We start from the raw sequence: 22,615 nt of genomic DNA, 5'->3' as shown, positions 1-22,615 counted from the left end.
TTTTGGGATGGATGCACACATCACCAATACAATCAGCTATTCAGTGTTAAACAAACAGCTAAGTACATTCAAGTGAAACAAATATTAATTTTAATAAAATTCAATGATTAAACAAGTTTATATACATTGATGGCACATCAGCTTCAGTCAAATAATCCCTTTCAGTAGCTGAAGGTTAGGTCTAATACAAAAATAGTAACAGTCGACAGAACCTTAAGATTGCCTGTGTGTTTAAAGTGCAAATCCGATACCAGTCACACAACTAGCTATATTTTAAGGGTAACGAAGAATTAAGTTTTCACCCGATTAAACATTATAATACAGGAGCATCTTAAGTAAGAGCACAGTGAACTAAGATCTTAAGAAGCTGGCTGATATAACATGAAATACTCTTGCGTATATCTGCGTGTCAAATGATCTCTTATAATTTAACTTATGCCAACCTTTAACAAACACTTTCCAAGACAGAAGAGAGAGCTCTGCCAGTTTTTATAGTCATTTTAAGGGCACACACTTTCCACAAGGGATATCAGAGCTAAATAATATCCTTTAACTGCATCCAACATAACGCATTATTTTTCTAGGCAATTCATTGGTTTTTCTGCTTACTTCCTTTTTCTCTCTCAAATTCAGCAATCTGATTGAATATATTGATTAAGTTCTGGGGCAGGCTCCTTTTAACACCACTCTCTGATTGCCCTTTGCCACTCAGTGTAGTTTCTCCATCTACTTCTATTGTTTTTGTTGTGTCCCCAGAACAGCCTTCTGCGTTTTTATACTCCCTTTCATTTTTATGAGGAGTTAGCTCGTATCTGTCCTCATCATAATGTCTACTGGCCTCATACCAGCTGCTGGAGTGTTGTTTGTATTTTTCCACTGACCTGCTGGAGTAATCAGACCCTACTGGAGATGAGAAATACTTGCCCTGACCTGAGCTGTGTCTTCTAAATGGTTCCTTTCTCCCCTCTACTTCCCTTTCTAATTTTCTAGAATAATATGCCCTGGTTTTATCATCTGATCTCTTGTGATATGAACCTGAGGAACCCCTCCTACTGGAAGAGGATCTATCTGTTTTACCCTGTTTTTCCATTTTGCTGCTACTTGCCTGAGTCTTGGAGCTACTATAAGAATCCCTTGAATCTTCAGACCTACCTCCAAAAACGTCTTCTTCATCAGCTGACATCCTCGATTGAGAACATTGTCTATCTTTCTCTCTTACCTCTATCTTTTGATAAACTAAACTGTCCTGTCTCTCCAGCAGTTTTTCCATTTCAAACTTTTGGTTAAGGAAGGAAGCAGAGGTATCAGCTGGAGGCGAGTACCACTCATCTTTCCTACTCTGATCTTTCTGAGGAAAAGATGCCCTAGCTGAATGCTTTTTGGAGCTGTGGGAGGACTCTGACCGATTCCGATGCCTTTTCTTCCGCTTTTTGTGATCGGAGGAAGAGGACGATGAAGAGGAGGAATCTGATACATTGGAGGAAGAGTCACTTGAGGAGGAAGAGGAAGAAGCTGATTTTTTCCTTTTCTTCTTCAGCCTAAAAAGGTAATTAGTTTATGAGAACATCTCCAGTTTCATCTAAAGTTTCTGGCAAAGCCTTGACACTTTGCAGATCCCCAGAACACAGTCTTTCAACTCAGAACTGCTGCAGGACCAGAATATTCACATATCCTCAAATGTAAAAATAAAAAAAAAAGCTAACGGTGACATGGATGGAATCTTTTAGCTAAGTTTTTAAACAACAGAATGGGATCTAAAAAAGTAATGTGATGGATCAACTGGAAAGGGCATAAAAGCTGAAGGTGACCCTTGCCATTTACGAGGGATACGCTCTCGTATCCCCCGCGAATGGCAAAATCCGTGAATAAGCCCTCCGGTGGTGAGGGGGCGCAGCACAGGTCCGACGGTGATGGCGGGAGCCCGGCAGCAGCAAGCACAGAGCTCCCGAGGAGCTCCTGTAAGCATATAAAGTGCATTTAAAATGTGGGTTGGGCCCTCGCAAATATCTGAAACGGCAAATGTCGAACCCACGAATAGCGAGAGTTTCCTGCATCTGTGTTTTTCGGGGGGGGGACGACGACCAGGCTCTTGAAGTGATATAGTAAGCAAATTACTCCCGGCTATCTTCAAAGGTTAAAACTTGGATAAGCTAAAATAAAATATTTCTTCAAGTCACACACACATAAGTTCTGCTGTTTCAAGTGTTTAGTTGAGATCCTTATCTAACATCAGATGTGAGCAGCAGCTAAAAGAAATGAGATAAACTTGAAGAGCCTTGGAAACACCAAACTGCCATGATTTTAAGCATTATTTTTCTGCCAGGACTACTTGAAGAATCAGGCTGTCTACAGCCTTGATATTATAAAGAAGGGCTTCTGATTAGCTACTCCATACTTCTCCCATTGTACTCAGGGGACACTAAAAAACACCCTCTTGAAAAATCTGTGGGAGGGTAAATTAATAATAAAAAACCAAAACTAAATATATGAAAATGGATTCCCCTAAGCTTTATATGCACCTGTCCCTTATTCCTCTTTTGAAGCCACAGTCCCACAAAATAATGCCTGGTTGCCAACAATGTCACAAACAAACAAAGACAATTTCAGATGGAAGTTTAGGGGCAAGAATTAATGAACTATCATCAGACCTCCTTTTGTCACAAAGGTAAAAGGATGGGTAAGAGTGGCATATGGAAATTTATCCATGAACCACCCAAGGCAGTTCAGTGGCTTTATTTAAGCATTGGGCTGAATTCTTTCATTTAATATCTATTAGTTATCCATCAGGAAAATGAAGGCCAAGTCACTAATCTAAAAGAAAATGTTATAGTAAGAACAATGAAGGGCTTGTTTTAGTTACTAAAACAAACAGCTATTTTAATTATATTTTCATAAAATGAACCTTACCCTCCAACACTAGTTAGCAATGGACCTCTTAGGGTTTGGACAAATGGTCATTTTCTACAGGGAGAGTCCCTGCTCTCTCAGGAGAACCACAAGTGTACATTTTTAATTTTTCTCCCACCACGCTAGGAAAAAAACTTGGGAACATCCTAAGGGAAATGGATCCCTGGAGAATTTCTTTCTGGAGACAGAATGCCTGTACAGGCAGCAGATGCAGAGCTGTCCTCTGGAATCCCAGTGTGCTTTGCTTCTTTTTCCTCCCACTCCCATAGGGGTTTGTGTCAGTTCCAGCCAAACATGGCCCACAAATGCTTCAGGCTAAAAAAGCCCAACACTGAAGCACTTAGGGGGCATGTTCTGCTCTTGGCTTTTTCAGTATCTTGGGGTCTGCTCCAGACAGGCCAGAACCAGCCAACCTGCCCCCTGTACCGTTACCCCAGCCCTGACTGCAGCACTTAGGTGTTGGGAAGTTCAGGTCCCTGCCTAACTGCAGCTAGGCTGAAACAACGCAGAGCACTCAGGGTGGAGAGCTGTGTGCACAGGACAGGCACAAACCCACCCCCTTCCCCTTCCCTAACATGGCAACCACCTGCCCCCTCCCGTGACCTGGCAGACCCCCGCTGGGACAACAGCACTTTGTTCTGGGAAGTACAGCTCCTTGGCTGCAATGACCTAGTTGGGGATGGTCCTGCCTTGAGCAGGGGTTGGACGAGATGACCTCCTGAGGTCTCTTCCAACCCTCATTCTCTACAATTCTGTTACGAGACAGCAGACAAGTGCAGGGTCTCCTCTGCCAAAGCCTCGCTAGAGGGAGTGAGGGGGCAGGGATTTTGAGCCCGAGTTCCTCAGGGGCCTGGTTCCAGGCAGGAAGTCAATCAGTGCTGACCTGTGCCCTTGCTTATGTCCCTGTTGCTGAACTGAAAAAGAAACCTGCAAAGCTCTTTGAAATGCATGCTCTGCAGACCCCTGGCAGCCCAGGGTCAGTGCTGCAGGCTTCCTGTTTCCCTACTTGAGCTTCTGTACAGTTAAGTTTTCCCATTAGGAAAACAAACCTGGGAGAGTTCTCCTGAATGATTTGAATGCATGTACACAGCCTGAGTACAGACACAGTATAGTGAATATAACAGGGTTACCTTTTTTCTTCTTTTAAGAGCTTACGCAATTTTTGTGCACTTGTTTCTATTTTCTTTTCTTTCTGCCTCTCTTCTTTTGCAGCTTGCTTCTCCCTTATTTCCAAAGATTTCTTTTTGAACCCAGATATCAGGAAGAAACCACATTAAAAGTAACAATATGTTAAGCCAAATGTTTTCCCCAAATCCCCAACATTCATCACAATATATGCAAACGGAATATTGTACCAATATTCCCAGACCAAAAAATTGCAGCAATTAAAAAGAAGATGATTGTGGAGGAGTATGGCATTAACCATTGTGATGATCAGTATGGATTTAAGGACCATATTGCAGTTAATATCCAATAAAAAAAAGATTTGACCAGCCATTGCATTGGTACCCATGAAATAGTGCAGTGAAGCAGCCAGCCCAAAATGTACATATGGGCAAAGCAAGAAAAATAAAGCATAGCAGTTCACATGAATGAGGATTGAAATGAGGAGAGAGGTTTTGGGAAGATTGGCGGGATGGTATTGTTATTGTAGTTAAAATGTAAGATATGATGATAGATCCAATTTTAAGATGCCATCAGAAGTGGCCATTATTTAGATACAAACCATTTTGCAATTGTACCACAGACCAGTTTGATGCATGGTTTACACAAGAAATCATGTTCCAGTGCGTTGTTGGTGATGAGCAGCACCCAATGACAGACACAGCAGCAACGGTCCAATTCAGAAGAAAAGGCATTGGAGGAAAACATATCATCAGTATTACAGGAAAAGAAGATTTCTTCATGTTTGAGCTATAAATCTATTGTTCTATTATGGCAACTAAAAGACAGACAGACATGCAAACAAAAAAATGCTGAGGTGTAAAAGAGGGTTCAAGTTACCATTAGATTAATCCTTTTAAGGTTAAGTAATCAGGAGCTCTTTCAGAGAAGCACATCTGTGGGAACTTGGCAATAATTATTTAAGTGATGCTGCCTTTGGATAAAAGAAACTCTTAGCTCTGGGCCAATTTAGGAAAATTGCTGGCAAACAGCAGATCTTATGTTCCTTACCTGAACAGATAACCCTTGTCACACCAGAATAACGTGCAATGACATTGAAACAACACCCTTCATTTGACTAGAATGCATTAAATCATTTTGACATGGACTGCAAGACCCCCGATTAATGTAACTGTGCTTCCTTCTGCATGCTGTTAACTACATAGGGGTGCTCGAATGTGACACATGGACATTTCTGGAACATGATTTAGCTTTAATAAAGGCTGTCATCAATCTCCTCTTCCCCCTTCTTTCAATCAAAACTTTTTAGCATTATGGCTCCATCAACAAAAGAAGTGTCAATTGAGACCTGTATAAAGGAACCAGATTGTCCACATCTACCTCAGTCTATTTACCTCCTTCAACGTAGAAGAATGGGAGCACAAACACCCCTGGCCTCAGTCCTCTAACTTTTATTGACTCTTTGATCCTGTCTGGAAAACAATATAAGTAAAAGATGAATGAAAAAGGCACAGAAAGCGAAAAGTAATAGACATTGGAGCTCATCGTAGAGATCCATAGGGACTCATTTAGAAAACATGCTATGTGCAGGGCAGGAACAGAAATGCACTGGAGGAAAAAGAATAGAAAAAGGATCCTGAAACTTGCTTCCCCCATTATTTCCTCCAAGGTTTGGCCTTGATCAACTGCTGTTTTCCCCCCCCTACATCTACCAGTTACATTGCACCTCACAACCCATTTGGCAGAGTTCTGGATCACTTCACTGATCAGTGCAAGGTCTGTCTTTGTGCCCAAAGGAAGGTGTAGGTTTTCCTTTTGATCTGCCTTTTGCTGATGATTCCCAAAGACAAGCTTCTAGTAGTTGGTCCATAATAGTAGAATATACCTGGCCTTTACCTATCAATTTTGGGATTTTATTTGCAAGTTTTCATGCAGCATCAGTGTCATAACTTGGGCATGAAGATGGTTTTCACCTCCTCTCTACCACACAGGGTTACCGGGTTCTGTTCTGCCCTGATAGCTAACTGCTGTGTTGTTCCTTCCCCTGGCCATCTAAATCAACCAAATCTGCAAGACGCACCCTGAGTTTTGGTAAATGCAGCCATAATGCTTACTGTAATAGATATGTTGTGGAGAAGGGAAGAGGAGAGTAAGACAAAATAGTAAATAATTTCCCCATTCCCAAATTTGATACTATTTTTGCCATTTACTCAAGTACATAGAATTAAATTAAGAGAAAGTAAAGAATCACCTGTATATGCTTGCGGACTTTTATTAAGGCTTCTTCTGCTTCTTGAAAAGTCTCGTCCAAATTTAAGGCTTTCTTATAGTAACTCTCAGCATTTAGCAGTTGCTCTTCCTCTTCCAACCTAACAATCAAATGATAAAAATTTACAACACTTAACCCATAGAATGTGTTTTCTTCTCTTACCCTAATTCTAGTTTTCCTACTTTTCCACTCCAAAAATAAACACAGAATTCACTTTTTAAAGGGGAAGTATTAAAATGAAGGTGTTTGCTTCATTCTTGATGTTTTCCTGATCATCAGTAACGCTATGCTTTAGAACTTCAATTACAATTTGGTAAGTAGGAGACGCCACATTTCACATTCACTCCTCACAGACTGATGAATCAATTTTCCTGCACATTAAACGCTGATCTCTTAATTTGTTTCCTTGACAGAATGCTTACATGCAAATTACTTCATAAGTTTAGCAAAACCAAAACAAATCATGCCCTAACTGCAAAGGTATAAATGTTATAACAATAAATACCTTGCTAAGCATGGATAAAATTCTGTGAGTTCTTTTTCAAAGTCTGGCACTCTATAAACAAAGATGTATCAAGAAAAAATAAGATGTAAAGAGGGGCTGAGGGTGGGCCAAAAACAATGGAGCATGTAAAGAGAATGGAGAATGTAACATCTTCACTTTGTTTGCCCATAGCCAGGAAGATCAGCCCCTCTTTGTTTTTCATACACAGCCATCCCAATTTGAAAAAAAGCCATAAAAGCATCCATAAGGAAATGAAGAGGAGAAAGAGGTTGACACTTACTGTCCCCCTCTTTCCACAAGTGTCTGACAGAGGTATTTTCTTGCATTTCTATGGGTTGGACAGTTTTCTAATGCAACTTCAAAATCATCTATGGCTTTGTTCAGGCTTCCTTTCGTCGCATAGCTAGAAGAATACAGAAGTTACATGGGAACTGTACAAGAAGACTACATTTGACCAATAGGTTGGAATCCATCTTTCAAAATCAAAAGACTTACAGTGCCCCACGGGCTACCAAAGCTTCTACATTTTGCTCATCTATTTCCAAGGCCTTGTTGTATTCATTCATAGCCTCCACATGGCGGCCAGCTTTAAAATAATCGACCCCAGTCTTCACACTAGAGAAAATATTTGGAAAACGTTACATGCAATTACGTTAAACAAAATATCCCTCATGTCATTAGTTGTGTGAAAAGCCTCACAACTTTTACCATACCGTCCTTCCAGAATGATGGTAGACAGGAGCATTTTGCAAGGTACTGTTTTAGAGGTGCTCTTTGTATTAGTGTGGTTCTTATATTAGTCAGAGATGCAATTCTTTTCATGTGAAAATCTGAAGTTTGAGAACATATCTATAGACTATTCAATTATATGTGACCCTGTTTTCCAGCTACACTTAAAATGCTGACAGCATTTTTGATCTTTGAGACTACTTGTCACATTCCATCCTAATATTGGGAAAACATGAGATAATACAGGACCAAATTAACCACTGACTGGAGTAAGAAAGCAACACTCCTACTGAGTCAAAATATTTTGAAGCTTTGTATTTTCTCTCTCCCCCACATTTGTCTAAAGTTAACTGTCTTCCAGTAAGTTAGTATCAGGGGGACTGGAATTCAGGTCAGACTTACGAAGTCTTCGTTACAGAAATAAAATTAGCAACTTAACTTTGCAACAACTCATAGGTCAAAAGTGGTGCAATATCCTTTTGAGGGTACCACAGGGTTTGAGGAAATAAGCATTCAGTCTTCCCTGCCCTGCCCCTGTGCAAGGAGGTAAATGCAGGTTTGTCTAAGGTCACGCTTATTCCCCTGCTGCCTCCTGTGTGAGAAACTATGCCTCCCTCCTTCACCTGTGTGAAATGCTAAGCATAGGCTCACCTGTGCCAGACTCCAGTGCAAGGAGGCAAGCTCATTACCAACCATACCCGCGGCTCTGCAAGGAGCTACATACTTGCTTCCCCATCCCTCCCCATCAGCCAGGCATTAAATGCTGCAGCAAATAAATTAGTTCTTGAAATGGGGTGCCACTCAATTCACAGGAGTTATGGAGGGGTGCCAGGAGCCTAAAAAGTTTGAGAACCACAGTTACAGATAAACCGCAGTGAAAGAACCCATGTACTGTGTTGAATGCATGCCAGTCTTAAAATTTTCTTTCATCTCCATTGTCACTCATTCCCTCTCTCTGCTGCCCTGGCAGTGTATACCGTGCAGATCTGAGTAAAATTTCTGAAAACCAACTATCTGTAACATTTCTAGATTGGGTCAGGAATTACCTCTATTATCAACTAAATTAGGTTGAAAAACCGAAAGTTGTTTCAATCCCACTTCCCCCCAAAAATACCTGTTTTGAAGTGTAAAAATGTTTAACTCTTTTTTTGTTTGTTTTACACCCCTCCTCTTTACCCCCAATTTGAGTCATCCAACAACAGGACACTTTCCTGCCTACAATTATGGTCCCTACAAACTTTCTGACCAGCTCCCTTTCCTGGCTGCTTGCTGAGCAATACTCTCCTGAACTTCCTCCAGGTACAAGCTGAAAGCAACAGCAACTACCCAATAAAGATTGCAGATGCACCCATCCATTATGTTCAGTCTTCATGCTCAAGGAGTGGAGCCAGGCCAGCCCACCGAGATAAGGCTCAAGGGTCCAGGACTAGGTTCAACAGCAAACAGGTTCATTTGACTGCTATGTATAAAAAGCCCAAGCAGGGTATAATGCAAACACTAAGGCATCAAGAAACAGCGCTACTCAAGCTTTATGTCAGTGGCCAGCCCAGTGAATGTCCCCAAACCTAAGAGAACTAAAAAAGTTTTACACTTAAAATTTTAATTCTTTACTTCACAAGTGAAGTAAGTCCCCACTCTTAATAAAATGCCCATAGAAGCCACTTAGTACACCAACACAAAGTGGCTCACAATGCGTTCTCCTTGAAGAAATAACTATTAATTTTATCCTAGAGATCACCTAAACTGCTTGACATAAAAGTAAGCATTGTGTACCATTTTAAGGCCCAGGATGCAGACTGCTTCTTCCTCAATGCATAAGCAAAGTCTTCTTCATTGAAGTTTTTGCTGTAAAAAAAGAAAGAAAAAAAGAAAGGAAGAAATATTAGCTGTCCAAGTTCCCTTCCAAATCTACAACACCAGCACTAGAGCTTACATAACATTTCAGCACGGCTTAAATAACTTACAATATCACTTTTTTTTTTTTAAACAGCAAAAGCCTTTTCCATTTCCAAAATCACATTTGTCCACCCAAATGAAAGGTGCCTGCCTATCTACACTAACATGGTTACATATTCATTTACAAGGGACAGTTTACTTAGCAACAAACCATATTTGCTGTGTCACTTAAGAGGCATAATACTCATACATGTGCAATTAGTTTCCTTAATTTGGAAAAAAGTCTAATCTGAATCTGCACTATTCAAAAACATTAGGTCCATTAGTGAAGCAAGCCATTAGTAAGAGGCATATGGGATAAAATTATTAGAATTAGTCACCTGCGATTTTAATTTCTTGTTCCCATTATGCATTGTTAACAGCTTCCCAAGCTAAACAGCGCCAAGCAAATGAATGTGCTGCATGAGGCATTCAATTTTCTTTAAAGTCAGAGAATTCTACTTATTTCACTTGATTGGCTCATATCACAGTCAGTAGCCCTGACGTTATAGAGGTCACAGCAAATTTTAAACAAAGACTGCTAATAGGGAGTAGAATATTTTAAGGAGCAGAACATTTGCCAGAAAGCAATGGAGACAGTGCAACACCACTGACCTTTGCAGGCCTCTCATTAAAGATGGAGGGTCAGAGTCATTTATTCCCATTTTTCCTAATAAAAATTCAACTACTGATGGATTGGCAAATCCCACAGAATGATGCAAGACTTTTTCATATGGCTCCGAAGTATTGGCTACTTCAACACTTCGCCTTGAAGAAAACATGAACATGTAAGTATGACCACAATGACAGTTCATTTGCTTCATTATGCTGGCATACAGAGTGAGTACACATAAATTGGTATCTATTAATCCTTACTAATTCACAAAAAAAATTAGGTAGCCCCACCTCCCTCAAGCAGTACCAGTACTTCAGATGAAACCAATTATGATTTGCTGAAACTCCATGCTCTTTGCTGCTCTCTTCATTCAAAGGCTGCAGAATCAGGCCTCCAGTTTCTCTGCCCTCCCTTCTTATGGTTTATTCTACCTGTTGTTGATAAGCTATTAAGGCCTCTGACAGACGTTACACTTAAGACACGATTAACATCTTAACTAATAACCTAGCCACATATTAATGCAATTAAGGGCATAGTAAAACAACATATAAGCCACAAAGTTATTACACAAATACAAAATGTGCAATCACTTTGTGGCTAGCTGTCAACATGCCTGAAATCGAATGTATAACCAGGCATCAGCAGATCAAGGTTCCCACCTTCTGGGGTGCAAAGTCAATGTCAGGGTCATATTTTGTACAGTTCTGAAGCCAGTACCATCCCCATGCAAATGTTTAGACTCTCTAAGAAAGACTCAGGCATTTAAAAAAAAAAAAAAAAGACAGCTCTGTCCACAGGTTCTCAAAGCAATGTATTTAACAAAACTAATCTGGCACAGCTGAACACAAGCTCTTACCTATAATGTAATGGCAAGTCGTCAGAGCTAATTACTCCCAGTTTACTACTAGACAGATTGGGTGGAAGAACAGAGTTGTGCAGCGATACTGTGATCTTTTCATGGTAACGATCAACGTCCTTAATTACAGCTACAAAAACATAAAGTAATTAAAGCAAACTAGCAGAATTACCATTTAAGAGCTAAACAGGAAACAAACAATTTCGCCGGGGTGGGGGGGAAGGTATGGGCACCTGCCTTGTATAATGTCGCCAGTCTGATAGTATGATAAAGGATCACCATGGCTGCTATGAGAAGGTACATCTCTTAATGGACAAAGAGCCTGCAACGAGCAAAACCAAAAATATGATGAAGAGCACCAACAATTACAAAAACATATGATTAAGGAAGCTGCATTAGAAGACAGTTTCCTCCTCTATCAGAATCACTTTGTGTAATGATCATTTTTTACTTAAGTAAACATCCAACAATTCAAAATGGAAATTGTAAATTACAAATGCAGCTAGCATGCAGACATGAAATCTAAAATCCCGGTATTAAAATTTAATACAAGACTGCCAGTTTCTGTGCAGATTTACTATTAACAAAAAATGTTTAAGTTTCATTTGCAATAAAGAGAAAGCCTTTTTTATGATTAAGTTGTCCTCCATTGCATTTGACTATCTTCAACTGTATTCAGCATGGCTATATTAAATTGGCTTGCTTCAGATTCAGGTCTACCCATCTCAAAGCCAGAAAGCATTAATGACTGTCCAGGAAAAGATAACCCTGATCTCTGAGGTCCCCTGTGCAAGATGTAGCTGACACATTAGGAAGTTAGTGCTGCTCTGCATACATTTACTTGTTACAACTCACAATCAAATCTTACAGTGATTTCTAAGTCTGAGATTTCTCTTATCATGCTGCTGCCCATGCAGATCAACACCATGAAAAAACCAAATTCACGAATAGAAGTAATCCTCCCAATCACAATATCGCCACGCTCAATATCTCGGAAAAACAGCTCCCTCCTGTCTTCACTGGGAACATCCATGAATTGTTCCAGGGGTGGCATAACAGCATAACATTCTGTAATTAAAGAGCAAAGAACAGTTATGTAATAACGACTCTACCTTCTGAAATAGCCTATTACAGTTAACTATAGTGTCAGGGAAGTATAACATGGAGAAAAGCAAAACAGTACAAGTTGTGTCACATTCACAGTCATTTCTCTACACACAGTACAGTACAAGAGGAAGTCTCATTCCTTCCAGACCCTGAAGCTTACTGCTCTTTTCCCTTCCACTCCTCAATATGGTCAATAAGGTTTTCCACATCCATGTTAAAGCCTCCAGAGATTCTGTATTTGCCTGTACAACTGGTCAAATCGGACTGGACAAGATTTATTTTTCAGAGAGTCAGTGCAATCCCATAATTCAGCCAGAAATAGTCAACACAAGATCAATGTTTGCTTCGTATTTACCCAAGCTGTGCAAACTTTCAGCATCTGCCAGCTGCAGGAGGTCTGCCAAAACCTAGCAGCCCACTGGGCAAGCATAATTAAGGCACACCAGTTTCTGTACACAAAGTAGTACTGTGGCTACCATGTCACCCAGCTGTCTCAGTCGCCAGCCTGAATGATGCATATAAAGCTGGGTCAAGTGGAAACAGCCTTCAGTAAAAGTCCAGAATAAAGTTCAGCTCTTGTTTCTGAAGCAGCAGAGACATCTGAGCCACTCTGACAGTGAACTCCTCCTGGAGACATTGGTTCACAATAGCAACACCCTGACAAGGCTAAAAAAGGACAGAAAATCATTTTGATAGACCCACACAACAGGAAGCGCTTCTTACAGACTGCTTTTTCAAATTGCTAATTGCAGATATCTACCAAGTAACCAAGGTAATGGTCAAAGCAGCAAAATCATGACCAAATTTCTCCAAAAACAGTCATCTTTCTTTACCATAACCAAAATCAAGCTGCTACTTGAAGAAAACAAGTAGCAACCCAGAACATCTTACACTACAGGATAATAAAGTGATGGATTTTTAGCTTCTTCCACTGTCAAGAATTAATACCTCCCTGAACTTACCGGGCACAGAAAGAGCCAAGAGCTCATTTATCTACCTCACATTTGTCAAAGTAATAACCTAGTTTTATAGATAGGAAAACTCGGGCAAACCACTAATTACCCAGCAAACTGAGGTCAAAGTATGAGACAGAACCCAAACCTTAGAGCTCTCAGCCTTGACCCACGGGTGTCAAACATACGGCCTGTGAAGCAGCGTTGTCTAAACTTGCAGAGCTCCCCAAGAGGTTGTGAATTCAGGGGTGGGGCAAGAGGGGACAGGGCTCACCACCAAAATACAGGGCACAGAGCCCCAATAGGAACACGTGTTGGTGGAGCCGGGAAACAATGGCAGCGTTAACCCCTGCTACCACTTGCCCCACTGCATCCAGGGTGAGTTTGATACCCCTGCTCTAATCTATCCCCTCACACGCTTAACAGGAATGTCAGAACTTTTACCCTTTCTTCCAGCAGGTAATATTAAAATGCAGCAGCTCTTCTGGACAGTAACTATTTAAGAAAAGGAAAAAACATATGAAGTGCCACACAAAGTAAGACCAACAGTCCATTTAGCCCAGTATCCTGTATTCTGCTGTAATCCCGTACCTCCTAGGGATCTAGTCTGATGGCTCCTACAGAGCCATCAGCATGAACATGTACCTCGCGGATTTTGTGGACTACCCCAATGTCCGTCTTTTTAGTCAGAAGGGACCCTTGGTGCACACCTACCTCGAGTGCACCAGGATGCAGCCCCTCTACCCCCTTCTCAAAAACCCTGTACTGAGATTTTAACTGCACTTTCCCCCACCTTTTACTTTATGCACACCTCTATGTATCCCCACCAAGTCCTGGGACCTTCTGGTCCACCTCCTCTCCTGGCCCAGGCCAAGCTCTCCATGTACCATACTAGGAAGCTGCTGCCTGGGGGACCCTCCCCACCAGTGGTGCTTTGCTTTAAACTCAGCATGCTCCCGTGCAAAGCCCAGCACACACCCAGAAGAGGCATCACATTAGCTGGACCCAGCTCACCCACCAGCTGTATAGATTGGGCGCTTTCGTGGGGCTTTTTGGCGCTTTCATCTAATACCTTATTGAATCAGCTCGAAGTAAAAACGCAAAAAAGCCCTGCTGCAATGCCCGAGCCACACAGACGCCAAGGAGCTGAGTCAAAGTCACATGCTGCTTCCGGTACAGTGTGGGGATTTTTGTTTTGGTTTGGGGTTTTTTCACGCCTGTCAACAGCCTATGGGATTATCTTTCACTCATCCATGCACATCTCTAGGCAGAGTTTCACTGGCCTGTGTCCACAGTCTCCATCAGTAAGTTCAAGGGGCAGCGGGCACTGGCTGGTGGTCTCTGCCCAGTGTCCTCCCCTTCCCCACCCCTCCAGAACCCAGGTATTAACCTTTGACCTGTCTCCAACAGTGGCAAGCCTTAGAAGGAAATTATATGTACAGGGTGCCTAGTGCAATCCATCCCATCATACCCTCCCTGGCATTCACTACCATCGCTTTAAAGGGCATCAGGATACACCTCTGACTCTTCTTTTTAATAACTTGTTATGGACCTGCCCTCCATGAATTTGTCTAATCCTTTTTTGAACCTGATTGTATTATCTGCCTCTACGACCTCCAGAGACTATGCATTCCACCAGGTAACAAAGTGCTGCTTCTGCTTGCTTTAAACCAGTCTCCTGTTTATTTGGGTGGGTGCCCCCACCAAGCTATTCTATTCCAGGACTTGGTGAATAATACTTCACCATTCCCTTTATAAACATCTTCCATGATTTTGGAGCCCATTTGTGTTCCACCCTTCCCCCTAGCCTTCTCCTTTAACTGAAGAGTCCTAGCCTTTTCAGTCCCTCCTGGTCCAGCAATTTCCCATACCCCTAATCATCTCTGTGGACCTACTCTGTGACTTTTCTAACTCTACTACATCCTTCTGGAGATGTGAAGACCAAAACTGGAGAATATTCACAGTGTGGGTGCATAATGAACTTATGTAGTGGCACGGTGAGGTTCTCCATTCCCTTCTTAAGGATACTCAACATTTTATGCCCAGCCCATCCCCTCTGCTCCTTGCGCATGCATGCACACATACATACACACAAAACAGGTAACAGCTTTCTAAAATATACATGGCAATTCTACAAATGAACCCAAAATTTTGCTGATCTGCAGCAGCTTCACCACAATAAAAGAAATTAGGCAGAGTTGTCTTCCATGAAAACAGCCTTTCCAGCACATTTTTCAAGCCCTTTGGACACAGGAGCACAATTGTGAGATCTGGAAGCTCCTAGTCATGAACTGGCACAACGGTGGCAGTTGCAAGACGGTAGTCTAGCACTTGGATGAGGCAGGAGTACAATTTGGCAACTGTAACCAACTGAGCACCCCTCCTCAGGATCTGTTCTGCTCACCCCAAAATGGGTAGGAGGCTAGAAAAGGTGCCCTAAACATAACCTATCTACCTTCTTCCTGACTGGATAACCGTGTCCAGTGGGACCATCTTTCCTGCTGTCGAAATCAATGAAGACACACAAACAATTTCAGGATCTGGAACATCAGGACCACCCTAAACAATCCTATCAGTAAGAGCTTAGCGCGCCGCATGGAAGCTGTGACTCAAGAACTCAGGTGACACAACACTGACGTTGCTACACTGAGTTCAACCCAGCAAGCGTGAGATGGGCAGCTCAAAAGATATGGAGACAGCTATACCTTTTTCTTGAAGGGTAAACTGGAAGGAGAATGACAGCCATCAAGAATGAACTCAGAAACCAACTCAACAAGTTCCCTATTGAGAATTAACGAGTGCCTCATGACTTTGCCTTAAACTGGCAGGGAACCAATACTCCGCTGTCATCAGCACATACACCCCAGCTCTCAACATCACTAATGAGACCAAGGAGAAATTCTGTGTCAACCCTGACCAAGGCTTTTCTAATGTTCCAGAGGGAGACAGACTTTTTTTAAATTTTTTTTTTTGGGGGGAGGTGTTCAACACCAAAGTCAGAAGGGACTCAAACCTCTGCAATGGAACTATTGGCAAGGAAGGAGTACAACAGGTCAGCACTCAATGGCATCATCCTCTTGACAAAATGCATAGAACATGTACTCACCATTTCCAATTCCACCACAAAAAAACAGGCACAAGACATCACGGTAACACCTGTAATCTAAGTACTGGTACCTGACTGACTATGTCACTGGTCATGCCCAGGACTGCAAGGATGTCTGCATCACCCAAGCCATGGTAGGAGCTGACAATTGCTGGACTAATCACCAATTCATCCAGCTTGGTTATGTCACTCAAACTGGCTCCCAAATGACAGCTGCAGCAGAAACAATGCTGATGGAAGATCAGTGTTGAAGGACTCAAGGACCCAATCAAGTGAGACCTCTTCCACAAGCATCTCAATGAAAAGCTGGTGAATTACGAACAGTGAGAGACTGCTGGCAGCACTTGGGGTGCCTTCAAGTCCACCATCATCAGTGTCTGCAAAGAGGCATTTGCATTCTCTACCAGGAAACATCAAGACTTATTTGATGAGAATGACCAGGAGCTGCAAGAGTTGATTGACCACAAGTGTAAAGCCTTTTGTGCTTGGTGGAACAACATCAGCTGCAAGCAAAATAAAATCAAATCTCCAATAAGCAAGTCAAAGGTCCAAAGGAGGACCTGAGATATGAAGAATAGATGGTGGAAAGACAAGGTGAAGGAGATTCAACATCTCACTGACATCCACAATATGCACGGTTTTAGTGCCACCAAAGCCATCTATGATCTGAGCACTCAGGGACCAGGCCCCTTGAGACCTAATGATGGAGAAGACCTGATCAAGGGAAGGGGAGCTATCAACGCCCACTGGAAGGAGCATTTTGAAGACCTTCTCAGTTGAGACTCTATTGTTAATGAGCGTGCTTCCAACTCCATCCTGCAACACCCAGTCAGAGAATCTTGAATTCCCTCCACAACTGGGTTAGGAAAACCATCAAGCAGAAAAACAAGGTACCTGGAGCTGATGGAATCCCCATTGATTTCTTCAAGCAGAGGGGAGCAGAGCTCACATCACAGCTCCATTCCTTCATCTTAAAAGATATGGAACGATGAGAAAATCCCAGATTACTTCAAGGACTCCACAACAATGACAATCTTCATGGAAGGAAATAAGTCTAACTGTGGAAACTAGAGGGATCACCTTGCTGTCCACCACAGGAAAGATAGGTTAGGAGAGTTCTCACAACAATCTCCTTCTACTCGCTGAAGAGCTCCTCCCAGAATCTCAGTGAAGGTTTAGGGCATCAAGAGGCACTACTGACATGGTCTTCACAACTCACCAGCTGCAGGAAAAATGCCGGGAAAAAACCTCTACATGGCCTTCTTTGACCTCATGAAAGCCTGTCAAGCCTGGACTGTCAACCCAGTAGCACTGTGGAAGATCCTCTGAAGTATGGATACCTACTGAAATTCATCACCACTCTTTGCCTGCTCCAGAACGTATGTGAATGATGGTCCTCACTAATGGATCTATCACAGATACCTTTGAGGTTAAGGCAGTAGTTAAGCAAAGCTGCATTATCACCAGGGATCCTGGTTTTCGCTGATAAAAAAGTTGCAAATTCTCTGATTAGAACCCCCAAATTCCACTATTAAAATGAAAGGCCACTAAATATATAGATATAAATTGAACACAATGTTTTATTGATAAAGATACAATTTTAAAGCAAATTTAAAGCCTACCAGTGCCTCAATCACTATAATAAAATAAATTCTAAATACCTATACATTTTGGGATTTAATTTTGTTTTTTACCACGGAAAAATAAGAGCTCCCCCTACCCCCTTAGCTCACCAGGATGCAGGTCCAGACCCCTCACTCCCCACCCATAGCCCATCAGTGCCCTTTACTCCCCGCTCACAGCCCCTGGCCCTGCCAGTGACCCTGAACTCCTCACCACCCTGCTGGTGCCCCTCACTTTCCACCCATAGCCTCCTGCCTCCTCCCCAGCTCTGATGGAAGGGTGGCCCCAGCTGCCAGGACTATGGGGCTGGGGACCTGGGTCTGCAGCCCGCTGCTCCCACAGCAGCACCAGAGCGCTGGTTACTGCCCATGGGAGGCAGTAGCTGCTGTGGTGAAATGGAGCGCAGAACCTGTCTCCCCCTCCCCTCCCCCCATGGGTGGCATGGCTGGAGTGGCGTCCCGGGGGGGGGATAATCGGGTATGGGCTGCCGGCTACAGGCTCAGATTGTGGAGGGGGGGAGCTATCTCTCCTCCAGTGAGTGCACTCCTGCTACTAGAACTCTGCCAGTCTGCAGACAGATCTGTGCAAAATCCATGTGTTTCTCCACTAAAATGAAAACCCACATTTTTCTTAGGTAAAGTGAAATTCCGCAACTGGATCTCTCTTGTCCACGTGGTTATTGCTCTCAAAGACCTCTGACAGGTAGTAAGACAGGATTTTCCTTTACAAAAAAAGCTCTATACTTATAGTAAGTGAGGCTTTAACACAGGGGTAGGCAAATATTTTGGGTGGAGAGCTGCTTAAAGAGTTTTGGTGAGCTATCAAAGGCTGCAAAGGTAGCCCCACCTGTTGATAGGCACCCATGCCCTGATCACATTCTTGGGACTAGAAGTCCTGCCCTCTAAGCCCTGACTATTGCCACTGGAAGTCTCTCCCCTTGCCCCCAAAAGTACTGCTTTTGGGAAGGGGGTTTGTCATCTTGGAACCAGAAAAAACAAAAAAATTGGATACTAAAAATCAAAAAATTCACAATAACATACTTTAATTTTATTTAAAAAAATATTTTTGTCCCAATCTGTGTGGTGTAAATAGAGGTGATCGCATAATAGTCTTACTCATATATTGTAGAGTAGTGTGAACAGGTGAGGGATATGGAAAGGTGGGTATGGGGTTGGGGGGGGCTGTGGGTGCATGTGCATGTAGGGCATGGTGTGTGGATGTGGGTGTGTGGAGGGGGAGGGTGGCCAGGGGTATGTGTAGGGGGGTGGGTAGAGTGTGCATGGGGGGGTATAGATGCATGGCAGGGTGTGCGTGTATAGCAGTAAGTGGGGCTCCCCCCAGAGGTGTGTGGGTATATGCAGTGTTTCTTGGCTGTGTGATTGTGTGGAGGAGGGTGTGGTTGTGGGGTTTGCAAGGTAGGGTCTGTGGGTGCGGTGGGGTGTGCATGGCACCCTGAGCGTGCCGCTGGGCAGCACCTGCACCCGCCCCACCTTGCAACAGCCTAGAACCCCGAAGTGCTTCCTCGCCACCGTCAGCAGCACACCAGAGCACCCCGCATGACTCACCCCCACCCAAGCATATCAGCCAGATCCTGGGTACAGCTCTGATCCAGCCCACCCTGCACCGCCCGGCTGTGGAGCATTCTGCCACCCACTGGCGGCTCTGCAGAACTTCCTTTCTAGGCAGCCCACATGGCAGCAGCTCCTTCCAGCTGCCGTCTCTGCTGCCCAGCCATGCCATACCAGCGGGGACCCATGCTGCACAGCCCTGGCCCCACACACCCTGCGCCTGCTCCAGGCTCACCCACTCATGCTCAGCAGCAGCAGTGCAGAACAGAAACAGCTGTTCAGCTTGGGGAAAAAGAAGCCTCTCCCTCTCCTGCTGGCAGCAGTTCCCTGCTGCAGTCATCCAGAGCCTGCACCGGGCTGTCCCATGTCTGCTCTGCACTGCCAGGACTGCCCCACTAGGCAGCAGTTATGGCAGTGTAGATGCAGGGCAGCCCCACACAGGCTCCGGGCAGCCACTACTACTGAGCCCGGGCAAGTGAGCTCAGAGCTGATGCAGGGTTGCAGCTGTGCATTGCAGGTCCCTGCTGGTTCTGGTGGAAATGGCAGCCGAAAGGAGCAGCCACCACCTGGGCTGCCTAGAAAGGCAGTCCAGCCACAGAGCTGCCCCAGCCCTGCTGCACACCCAGGGGGCGGCAGAACATGCCCTGCATGAACTATCTGGGCCAGGGAACCAAGGGACTCGCCATGGGCCAGACAAAGACACATCGCTGGCCAGATCTGGCCCATGGGCCATATTGTGCCCACCCCTGCACCGACAGCTCAAGTTTAAAATTTTGAGCATCAAATATCTATCTATTCCTGTGCTGTAAATATGCCCATCCTAACAGTTGGCAAATGTTGCTGCGAGTTTCTAAGCAGCTTTCATGTTTCTCCCCAGAAAGTGCTAAATATCAGTAAAGCAAATACATACACATATGCATTTGTTAGAATCTAAAATTATTACATTTTGGGAACAAATCAATTGAATACAGACACATGTATATAAAATATATCTACATTTACATTTTGTAAAATTATGCTCATCAGCCTACTGGATACAAATAACTTCACTATCACCAAGGTAGAGGCTTATGAACATGTGGGCTGGTAAACTTGCAACATGGCTGCTTTTTAAAAGACTAATAGGATAGGAAATCACACAGATGATATTCTATACTTGATAAAACTGGGGAAAAAGAAGTTTCAACAAGTACAAAGAACTTCTAAGACTGATTTCAGATTTTACTCTACAAACATGTTCAGGATAACTAGATACATCAACAGGATGACTACTTTATGGGGTTTCCTTAGAGGTACCAGTGTGCTAAGGGTTCAAGACCTTTCTTGGTCTCTCTGTTCTTGAAAAAGCAGTTTTATTTTGACAGAAATGGCTCATGTATTCCTGATCCATTTTCATACTATTAATCAAATAATTTGCTCAGAAGCATTTACCTATTCACATTTGATAATAATCTATTTCAAATTTATTTCAGCAGAAAACAGTGACACAGTACTTTTCCACTTTTGGAGTATAAGCCCAGTTAGGTAAAATAAAAGATTATGCCTGATGAATTCAGGATAGCATGAACTTAGGAAATGCTTGCTTGGATGAGGACGTATTTAAGCCAGTGGGGTCAAACTTCTGTAAATGAAGTAGGGCTGGCCCATGTGCCAAATCAGACCGTAGTACTGCCTTCTACATGCAACACGGGTCCCAGAGCAGCCAGGGTGGGCACTGCATGCAACCAACACAGGTCCTGGACCCTGCACCTCGTTCAGCATGTGCTGGGTGCAGCCTGTCAGTTTACTATGAGACCCAACAGCAGCACCAGGAGTCCAAATGACGGGGCTCCGTGGGCCATAGCCAGCCCTAGGTCCATATTTTTGACACCCCTGATTTAAATAATCAAAACTTTCAAATAAAAATACTATGTTAAAAAAAATTAATTATTTTACACAATAACTTTAGTGGGCTCTCCTCCTGTGTGCCTCCCAGAGTTTCTCTTCACCTGTAATTATGGTCTTTACCTTCATTCTCTTCATTTAGTTCCGAAATGGCTGTTGCATTTGATTTCCATGAATAAGCAAAAAGGATATCAGCTTTTTTGGCAATGAATTGCTGTATCTCAATGTTATCAATTCTCCAGTCTTTCCTAAAAAAAGAAAGACAGACAAATCTAGCATTCCTCCCTCTCTTCACATATTACAAAATACCTAAAATAATCAGCATGGTTAGAAATTATCCTTCATTTTGCATAACTACATATTTAAATAACTGGAGTACTGCATCCAATTTTGGACACTGCACTTCCAAAAAGATGCAGTGAAACTGGAAAGAATCCAGCAGAGAGCAGCAACAGAAAAACTGCTGTTCTAAAAGCCCCTCTAGAAGTTCAGGTAAAGGTGCAATAGGCTCCAATGCACGACCTACACAATCACACCTGCCATGCCACACGTGCATGGCAGAAGGTGTGATTGTGGGATTCAGTATCAGATGCAACCATGCCTTATAGTGGGTGGCATCACCACCCTGGACTCCCCCTGCCAGAGATGTAGCTTGCAGGACTTGCAGCCACAGCAGCACTTGAGGCGAGCACTATGGCTGGGAGGCCCATCAGCTGACAGGCTCCCAGCCACAGGGGGGTCACCTGGCCACACATTCAACTAGTTTTGTGATCAAGAGGAGCCACAGAGTTATAATGTAATTTTGGAAGAATAACGTTGCGGCTTATTCCTGGTCCTCCCACACTGTTACCCAACCGGATGTGTAGCTGTCACAACTTATGACACAATTAACTAGCGTCAAGTGCAACATCATAGAAAATGAGGATTGGAAGGGCCCCTGGAGCAGGGGGTTGCACTAGCTGTGACCTCCCAAGCAGGACCAGCCCCAACTACATCATCCCTGCCAAGGCTAAAAACGTCCAAGGATGGAGATCCCACCCCCCTCTAGATAACCCACTGCAGTGTTTTACTACCCTCCTAGCAAGAAGGTTTTTCCTAACGCCCAACCTAAAAATCCTTTGTCACAACGTAAGCCCATCACTTCCTGTCCTGTCATCCACCCCCACTGAAAGCAGCCAGCTCCATCCCTGTCACAACCCCCCTGCAAGGAGCTGGAGATTGCAACAACCCCCCACCCCCGTTCTGCAGACTAAACAGGCCCATGTCACAGATGGGGCTCTCTCCTCGCAAGCCCCGAACCGTTTCCGTGGCTCTCCAATGTGACCGCACCCTTCCCACGGGGCCCGGAGGGAAAGGGCGGGGGAAGCTCCAAGCCCCACAATAACAGGCGCCAAATCCCCAGGAGGTGGCGGCCAAGCCAGGCCGCGGCCGC

The 22,615-nt window shown here is 43.5% G+C and overlaps 1 protein-coding gene across 2 annotated transcripts in view; it reads right to left on the bottom strand.

Moving 5' to 3' along the window:
• Nucleotides 1-73: 73 nt before the first annotated feature.
• Nucleotides 74-22,615, bottom strand: part of TTC14 (tetratricopeptide repeat domain 14) — a 22,786-nt gene continuing 244 nt past the window's right edge. The window contains exons 2-13 of one of the 2 annotated variants that reach the window (XM_019532772.1): nt 22,004-22,018; nt 21,307-21,470; nt 11,811-12,010; nt 11,180-11,264; nt 10,943-11,072; nt 10,086-10,238; nt 9,309-9,380; nt 7,302-7,421; nt 7,087-7,209; nt 6,284-6,401; nt 4,038-4,147; nt 74-1,538 (exon numbers count right to left, since the gene is read on the bottom strand). In XM_019532772.1, coding sequence (XP_019388317.1) covers nt 590-1,538; nt 4,038-4,147; nt 6,284-6,401; nt 7,087-7,209; nt 7,302-7,421; nt 9,309-9,380; nt 10,086-10,238; nt 10,943-11,072; nt 11,180-11,264; nt 11,811-12,010; nt 21,307-21,470; nt 22,004-22,018 — 2,239 coding nt within the window. In that variant the 3' untranslated portion in view covers nt 74-589. Of the gene's footprint in view, nt 1,539-4,037; nt 4,148-6,283; nt 6,402-7,086; nt 7,210-7,301; nt 7,422-9,308; nt 9,381-10,085; nt 10,239-10,942; nt 11,073-11,179; nt 11,265-11,810; nt 12,011-21,287; nt 21,471-22,003; nt 22,019-22,615 lie in introns of those variants that run through there. The other variant, XM_019532771.1, reaches the window with a different exon arrangement.

This window comes from Crocodylus porosus, unplaced genomic scaffold (genome assembly GCF_001723895.1).
Source record: "Crocodylus porosus isolate Cpor-Errol unplaced genomic scaffold, CroPor_comp1, whole genome shotgun sequence".
NCBI lineage: Eukaryota > Metazoa > Chordata > Crocodylia > Crocodylidae > Crocodylus > Crocodylus porosus.
The sequence above is the reverse complement of the archived record's forward strand: the minus strand, read 5'-3'. Positions and strand labels throughout refer to the sequence as shown.